Here is a 9,415-nt window from a genome sequence, read left to right on the forward strand (position 1 = left end):
GTAAAAGGGGTGTAAAGGAAACATGATTGCCTATTTATATAATTGATTTGTACGTATAATGGGTATTTCTGTGTAACTTATATTTTAAAATCTAAGTCGTGTGACAAAATGAGAAAAACGGTGATATATACATAGACTGTCCGGCATCGAATTCAGAATTTATAGAATTTTGAATATTCACAATGGTCTTCATGTTAAATACTTTTCGTAAACTTTTGTTTTAAGGATGGCTCATATTATAACATAATAATTTAAATTAGCGTTTCTAACTGTGTTGGAAATTTAATATAATTCTAGGAACTGTTATAAAACATTAATATTTTAAATCAGAGTTTATAAGTATGCAGCTCTATAGCCCATTAAATTTTACAATAATTAATCGCGTTGATTTTTTGTAACTCTTTTTACGCACGCTCTTAAAGGTATTCTCCTATTTAAATATTTTCGTCTTAGTTGTAAGGTTACACTTTACTACACTAAAACTTAATGGTCTTCAAAACTGAATATTCGAAATATTTATAAAAAACTCTGATTAAAAGGTTTGAAATTTGCAGACAGTTTTTAGAGTGCTATCAAGTTTGCAACAAATTTAAATGGTTTATGAAATAAGAGCCATGCTTAAACAAAAACTCAATGAAAAATATTTAAAATTAAAAATATTGGAAATTAAAAAAATCGCTGCATAACTACACATTTCGGGTGCTCGGTGATAGGTATATTTACGATTTTTTTTTTTTCAAATTAAAACACATTAGTTCGAAGACTCGTGGAAAAGTTGATGCAGAAGCGGAATTAGTATGAAGTGAAAATTTTTAAGGGGGGCGTACTGTTTCACACAATCTGCTAAATGGAGTAAACCATAAATGTTAAAACTGATTGGCTCTTCGCCGTCCAATGCGCAAATAAAATCCAAAGTATTGTAGCATTTTTTGAGCAACATCAGCTTTTACTATGTATGACCTTTCGCTCGAGAGAAGCCTAATTGCAGCATGTAACAATAGGACATGGTAATATACGTCATCATCAACACAATATTCCAAAACAAATATTCCTGTATATAATAAAAATTGACGGAATTCTGTTGCTTTCCAATTTTTAAGTTGTCCCAGATTTCTCGATATTCTACCTAATTCGGAAGGAACGTGCTCAGCAAGGAAGTCGATTTTTTCGTTCATTTTCGAAATATTGCCGTTTTTAACAATTAATTTAAACAACTTTTTAACTACCCCTAAATCTACTAGGTGCATGTAGTCAAGAGAAAATTGCGAAACCATATAAAAGTCGGCTTTCTCTAAAAGACTTTTCTATTCCCTAAACTCAGGGCTATGGTGCGACAAATGTGCTCGCAAGGTAAAGGATTCGTCTATCATTCCCTCGCCAATTTCCTTTGAAAAGGTCATTCTTCTCTGGACATACTTGCCCTTTTGATTGCATCTTGGGCATTTTGAACACCACTGACGAAAGATCGAGCTGGGGAATCGGAATTAAAAAGGCGCACCATAAATTTACTCCTAAGCCACTTACTCTTAGTATTTTTACTTCCTCGCAAAAATCTTTCATGAAGTCATCTACCTTTTCTGGTTTTTTAAGTCCAAAGTACTATTGAAAATAGACGCATTTCATTAAAACCCACTATCGACCATAATTGACCATAAAATTCGATTTTAGCTGCTAATATGGTAGACAGAAAGAGAAAATTAATTAGAATTAATAAGCATACATGCAAATTAAAATTTTACCCTTACAGACGGCAGTAATGCGGATAAACCAGCCGCAAGGTCGTGGGTTCGATTCTTTTGGGTTTTCATTCCTTTTTTTTATAAGTTCTATATTTTTTTTACGTTGCTTTCAGTTAGTTGTTGGTGACTTTTTAATAAAATTCAACTCTAAAAATTAAAATTAACTAATAGTAAAATAAGAAATGTGATATAAAATAAAGCAAATGAAAACAAAATAAAGTAAAATTAAATATATAAATAAAATAAAATTTAAAAATATAAAATATAAAATAAGAAATAAAAATAAAAACATTTTCGCAATCGCTCCAACCGAAGATCGAACCTGGCAGCTACAGGCTTGTAGCCCGCAACTCTTACCACTCGGCTACCGCGTACGCGAAACTCGCCTGCTTCGTTTACTTACTTGTACAAAAGACAACAACTGGCCGTTTTTAGCAGTGTTGTCATCGAAAATTCCCCGGATCCGAGTTAATTCCCAAAAATTTCGTGCATTTGTTCGGCTGCTTATGCTCAAATAACGGCTGGTTATGCAAATAATCGAGCCCGTTTTTCTACCGTATAAATGGCTTAAGACCATCGATACCTACATCTATTAGGACTTAAGATTTTTGATTTAAATATTGAAAGGAGTCTGAATTAAAATGATTTTGAATACCCATATACAAAAAGTCTCCATTTGGAATGGACCTTACTTGAACCTTTCGTCTATGAGTACTCAAAAGAGTCATTGCGGAAAGCAGCAAGTCGCTTACTCCTATGCGTCTCAAAGTTCGAAAAGTAAATCGTCTAAGTCATGTTGTGAAATATTGCTTCGTAATGCCCATGCTTGTAATTCTACACTTTTTTCCTTTTGGCTATTCTCCATAGCTACTAGATCTCCTAACTCACATTCGGGCACAAAATCCTCACCACTATCACTGGACGCACTACCCACATATTCAGTTTCATGTATTTCCATATAATCACTATCCCTTATTCAACTTCCCGTATCACCAATTTCCTAAAATTCAGTTGCTTGAGCAAGTGCATTAACCTCGTTGCCTGGTATCATATCAAATCTCTAGAGGTAGATGACGCCCTGCCGCAAGTAGTTATATATTGCGCCTAAAAATATGCACCACATACGCTACAGCGGAAATGGACGACACGCCATTTCTTTAAATGAAATTAATTGGTGATCGTATGTATATACATACATATATGCATTTGTGTGCACCAATGTATTAATATCGAAAATAAATAAAATAAAAACAACTTTCTAATATACCACGCTTTTATAAATGGACTAAAAAGTAGAAAATGTTATTTCTTAGTCCCATAGAGTTTGTTTTGATAACTTTTGCATTTAAAAAATTTTAGCAAAAAATATTATAAACAATTTATGATTGAAAATGCAAAGCGCATTTAATAGACTTGAATTGATATGAAAAGTAATATATGTATGTATGTGGGTATATGAATAACGATCGCTTAAAATCGATCTCAAATATTGTACTTGCGCTGTAGAAATTTTAGGTCTATGTTATGTAGTTAACTATTGTCAATTAAATCCAATTCTGGACGTACCCCAAGTTTTTCGTTTTCAAGCTCATAAATTGCTTATAATGACTTTTGCTAAAATTTTTAAAATTAAAAGTTATCAGAACAAATTCTATGGGACTGAGAAATATTACTTTCGAATTTTTAGTCTATTTATAAAAGCGTGGTATATTAAAAAGTTTTTTTTTATTTTATTTATTTTTTATATAAAATACAAAACTTCTTATCTACTGCAACCGCTCGCACCAGGAAATCTTTTAAATTAAAATTTTAGGTTAGCTCCACGTACAAAATGGCAAACGTCAAAAATGGGAATAAAGAATAAATGTGAAATTTGAAGAATTTTCCATATTGTGGTCTGTTTTCCACACATAAACCCTTATAGAAAAAACAATGTGAAAAATAATCTACGTGAATTGAAGGAAAAAAAAATTGTGTCATGTGGCTTTGATGGTGTTGGTGAAATAGCAATTTTTTTCAATGTATTGGAGTTGGCGTGAGTCGTGTCCCTGCAGCAAATCAAACTGGTTCAGAACTTGCGCTGAGAGCAAATGAGGTTATAGTATAGAGCCTTTTCTTTCCTTCAGTTTATGTATCCTCTTTTGACTGTGGGAAAAGAAAGTTTACAGTAAAACCCGCTTAAGTACCTCACGAAAAATTTCAGTTTTTTGTGGTACTTAGGCGGGTTGAGTACTTAAAAGAACCCGCTCAATTACCTCCATGCGGGTACTTAAGCGAACATAATTATTGCTGTAGTTACCCTGCAGCAAATCAAACTGGTTCAGAACTTGCGCTGAGCTAGCCTAAAAAGGGACGGTACTGGTTGTTTATCTATCCCAAATCAATGCCTTCAACTGTCTTTTTTAACATGGCGATGTCCTACGAAGTGACAATTGTCGCCCTCTGCAGAACTTCTGAACTTGTTCTGAGCTGACTCTGGATTAGATGGTTCTGAGACAGTTCATATAACAACAGTTTCTAGATAGTTTAAAAAGGGTCACCTCCGGGCTAGAACAAATGTGGTTAGTTTTGAGCTGGTTCTAAGAAGTATAGTGTAGAGCAGTTTCTTTAAATAAGCACGCATACAAATTTTTAAAATAAAAAATACTTCATTTTATGTTTAAATAGCTATTTGTTTTGCACTAATTTACTTTCACCTTTTACCTTCATTCATCATTCATCATTGTTATTCCTTCATTTTCTAAAACCGTTATTACTAAAAATAATTTATATTTGTTACGTTTAACGGGTATTTCCGTGTTACTTCTAATTAAAGATCTAAACTAAGTCGTGTGAAAAATGAGAAAAGGGTGATATATTGAATGCTTATTTGTCACCCCAAACTTTATTAAATGTACTGAAATGTAATACATAGACTTATTAGATGAAGTACATATAGAATTTTGAATATTCGCAATGGTTTCCATACGAAATAGTTTTCGTAAATTTTTTATTTAAGGATGTTGTCATCATCTTGTATTTAGTCTACAGCATTGTATTCAACACTTGTATGAAATTAACTTTGTATATTACACAATTGGGTCTGAGTATGTAGAGTATGGGTTGTTAAATGAAATTAAAAATGAAAAATCATTATTGAATAAAAGGAAGTCAATCGGAAAAGATCTCTAGCGATAGATTTTCAGAAGTGGGATGGACCTAAATCGATTAACAGTTTTGCAATTAAAAGAAGTTTTACAAAAACTTAAACTAAAAACGAGTGGAACTAGAGCCGAACTAATAAGCAGACTTCAGGACGTAAATGCAGAATCGTTAATGCCGATAATGAATTCGCTTACGCCATTATCAGCGGGTACAGGTATACCACCGGCTAGTGACGCTAGTCAACAGGATCCTGAGGAACCGTCGAGGGACGATGCCCGAGTCAGGTCACAGCTTGAGATGCAGGTTAGCGCGCTGTGTGGTGCTGTAGAAATGCTAACTGCACAATTGCAGATATTACGACCAATGGGTCCGAATGTTCCAGAGTCTGGGACATCAGACAGAAATGCTTCCGTTGGTACGTCGTACATTTCATCACTGCCCTCATTTACGTCAGCGTCTTTGGCAAGTTTTCAGCAAGCAGCATTGGTTACGCCACGACCGTCATCGTCTTCGTTTTTCCCAGTTGCGTCACAGTTATACATACATATTCCACCGACTTCACAGCAATCGATTCCGTCATTTCCATATTTACCAAGCCAAACATCACCTATGGAGCAGTGTAACCGATCTGTGCTGTTGCCTAATTCAACGAATATTAGAGCCGAAGAGAGGGGTACACATATACCGAGAGGGAGTTTCACACATACGCCAAGCGAAATAGCTATAATTTTGCCCGAGTTCGATCCAATTGATAACACATACTCATCAATGCAATTCGTCGAGAGAGTTGAACAGTTGAGAGCAATGTACCAATGGCACGATACGTTTGTAATTTTTGCTATTCTCAGTAGGCTGAGAGGGGTTGCTAAGCGGTGGGCTGACGCTCAGCCGGCATTTCGGGAATGGAATGAATTTGTGGCAGCATTTCTGACGGATTTCCCAAACGTTAGGAATTCAGCAGATGCCCATATTCGTATGATGAACACAAAAATAGGCAAAGGTGAGAAGTTGGTAGAGTTTTATTATAAGATGTTAGCCATAGGTCGCCGAGATAACATCGATGACAATTCAATAATACGATATATTTTAAACGGGTTAAGTGATGATAATTTGCGTAAAACATTGAGTGCAATGAAGTTCTCCAAATGTGCCGATCTTTTACAATCATTATCAAATATACCCATGAACAATGTAAAGTTCAGTGATGTTATTCACAAAAATTCCTACAAGCAGGTATCTGAGGATTCAGTTGATACAAATAAAAATTTAGGTGGGCCTATTTGCTACAATTGCAAAGAAAGGGGACACATTGCGAAGAGTTGTGCCAAGCCGAAGAAAAGCTTCGATTCAAAGCATAGTGATCGTGTAAATCAATTAACAAATGATGATTGCGTAGATAGTATAGAAAACATAGACATTGTGGATCTCGAAACGTCAGTAAACAAAATCGTGGTTGGAAGTGCGTGCAAAGAGTTGTGCAAACAAATAATTATTATGGGTGTTAAGAAGGTCGAATGCAAAGCGCTTATAGATTCAGGTAGTAGCAGATCTTAAGTCAAGCGGTAGATTGCAATAAAGTGCGGTTTGTGTGCCAATGCGTGCAACGAGAAATTAATTGGTTTCGCAGGCGGGTTAATTATCTGCCACGAGAAATTAACCATGCGTATAAAAGTTGATGAAATCATAAGGTATGTTGAATTTTTGGTTATAGATGATTCCGTAATGGCTCATGAAGCACTTATTGGAATCGATGTACTCTCAAAGGGAAAAGTTGTTATTGAAGGAAGCACCTGCAAAGTTATGTCGATTAGTGGATATGCAATAAATACTGATAGTGAACTTGAAACTGCTTATACGGAGAGGCTTATTAACTTAGTAAATGAATATGCAAATTGTTTTGGGGAAAAGTTGCCCGAATTAGGGATGTCAAAGCAATTTAAAATGGACATCAAGTTAATGTCTCAAAAACCCATATCAAAGAAGCCATATAATATTCCTATACCGAAACAGCGCGTTGTTGAAGAAATAGTCCAAGAATTATTGCAGTTGGGTATCATTCGTAGATCCAATTCTTTGTATGCATCTCCTGTCGTTTTGGTACCTAAACAGAATGGAGAAGACAGACTGTGTGTTGATTTTCGTGAGCTTAATGCGGTGACTGAAAAACAGCCGTGGTTGATGCCGACAGTAGATGGTGTTTTAGCAACGTTGTCTGGTAAAACGTTTTTCACTACATTAGACCTAATGTCTGGTTATTACCAAATTGAACTCGAAGAAAACGCAAAACATTTTACGGCATTTGTCACACATAATGGGCATTATGAATTCAATAGAATGCCATTTGGTTTGCGAAACGCACCGTGTGCCTTCCAAAGGATGATGTAGAATTTGGTTGCACCTTTGAAGCATGTTGTAGTTAGCTATGTAGATGAAGTGGTTATTGCAACAGATACTGAAGAAGGAAATTTATTTTATTTGGAAGAATTTTTAAAAGTAGTTCAGCAAGAAGGGTTGACGTTAAGAATATCGAAGTGTACGTTCATGAAGCGCGAGGTAGTATTCTTAGGGCATCTTGTTAATGAACATGGCATACGTCCAGGTATTTCAAAGACGTCGGCCATAGAACAGTATCCGACACCAAATAATCCGTTAGAGGTTAGACGTTTCCTAGGTTTGTCTGGTTTTTTCCGCAAGTTCGTTCCCGGATATGCATTGATTGCCAAACCTCTCACAGAGCTTACGAAGAAGAACGCCGATTTTAATTGGAGTACAAAATGTGAGCAGGCATTCCGTCAGTTAATAAAACTAATTACTAAAGCTCCAGTGTTGACAATTTACGATGTGTCAAAGGATCATGTACTTCATACTGATGCATCTAGCGCTGGTGTTGCTGCTATACTTTTATAAAGGGAAGCTGATGTTTTAAAGCCGATTTCCTATTACAGCCTAGCGTGCACTCCACAGGAGAATAACTACCATGCATATGAACTGGAGGTGCTAGCTGTTGTAGAAGCATGTGAACGATTCAGAATGTTTTTATTGGGAAAGCATTTTACAATAGTAACTGATTGCGAAGCAATTACGACTGCAAAAATTACAAAACCGATGGCTCCAAGGGTAGCACGTTGGCTTCTCAAACTATTGGAATATGAATATGAAATAATACATCGTGCGGGGTCATCGATGGGTCATGTTGACGCAATGAGTCGTGCGCCGATTAAAGGTTTGGCACAGGTCGAAGATGTCAGTGCAAAGGTTCTAATGTTGTCAGTTGATGACTGGGTGCAAACCATGCAGAAACAAGATATCAAACTAAAAGCAATAATTGAAATTCTGCAAATTGCGGATGGAAAACGAAGAGATATCAGTTCCGATTACTGTCGGTCATCCTGGAGTAGATGGAACCTTTAAAAGAGTTTTGCAAAATTTTTGGTTCCCACGTTTAAGGAATTCTGTAAAGAGTTTTATCAAATCTTGTATTGAATGCTGTTACTGTCGAGAACCGGGGCGGAAGGAGTGTGAACTTTACGGAATGGATATACCAACTTTGCCATTTCAAATACTTCATTTAGATCATCTCGGGCCATTTGTTAAGAGTCGTCGCGATTATGAGTACGTTCTCATTATAGTGGATGCACTTACGAGATATTCTGTTGTAGTTCCAACTCGTTCAACGAAAGTCAAACCGGTAATAGATGCATTGAATCACTTGACTCTTTACTTCGGTTTACCACAACGAATTGTGACAGATCGTGGCACTGCTTTTACGTCTGCGGCCTTCGGTAGCTTTTGTGGGTCGAATAGCATTCAGCACATTAAAGTGGCAGTGCGAACACCTCGTTCAAATGGTTTAGCAGAGCGGGTGAACCAGGCAGTACTGGCATACTTAAGAACATCGTCAAATGATGCCAATGATTGGGATACGCAAATCCGCATGTTACAGTGAATACTAAACTGAATGCAACAACGAAATATGCACCTATTGATCTCATTTACGACTTTCCACTTCGCGATTTGAGTGGAAATAAAATCCTAGCAGCGTTACAAAGTGACGAAGAATAACTGTACATGAACGGTCGGCGAAATGATGCCATTCGGAATATTAAGGCTGCACGAGTGAAATGGAAAGCACGGTTCGATGCACGTTATAGTAAACCGGTGCCATTTCAGGAGGGGTCTTTAGTCCTCATAGAAGCGCCACCGTCAAAAACAGGGGAGTCTAGGAAGTTACAACCAAAATTCAAAGGACCATTTGTCGTAAAGAAAGTATTAAGATTCAATCGTTATGTAATTGAGGACTTTGAAGACATGCAGAGATCACAACGACCATGGTGTGCTCTGTTTCTGGAGATAGATGACGACGGAAATGTTGAGGATGTTGAAGGAGCAGGTTAACTCGGGACGAGTTTATGTCAGGAGAGGCCGAGCTGTCATCATCTTGTATTTAGTCTACAGCATTGTATTCAACACTTGTATGAAATTAACTTTGTATATTACACAATTGGGTCTGAGTATGTAGAGTATGGGTTGTT

The 9,415-nt window shown here is 36.3% G+C and overlaps 1 protein-coding gene across 1 annotated transcript; it reads left to right on the plus strand.

Moving 5' to 3' along the window:
- The first annotated feature begins 7,424 nt into the window (after positions 1–7,424).
- Positions 7,425–8,829, plus strand: LOC118752083 (uncharacterized protein K02A2.6-like). The gene is made up of 3 exons (XM_036486934.1): positions 7,425–7,576; positions 7,829–8,266; positions 8,331–8,829. Exons 1-3 carry the CDS (start codon positions 7,425–7,427, stop codon positions 8,827–8,829), a joined length of 1,089 nt encoding a protein of 362 aa, XP_036342827.1.
- Positions 8,830–9,415: the final 586 nt, after the last annotated feature.

Source organism: Rhagoletis pomonella, unplaced genomic scaffold, assembly GCF_013731165.1.
Source record: "Rhagoletis pomonella isolate Grant_MI unplaced genomic scaffold, Rhpom_1.0 Rhpom_scaffold_01225, whole genome shotgun sequence".
In the NCBI taxonomy this organism is placed as follows: Eukaryota; Metazoa; Arthropoda; class Insecta; order Diptera; family Tephritidae; genus Rhagoletis; species Rhagoletis pomonella.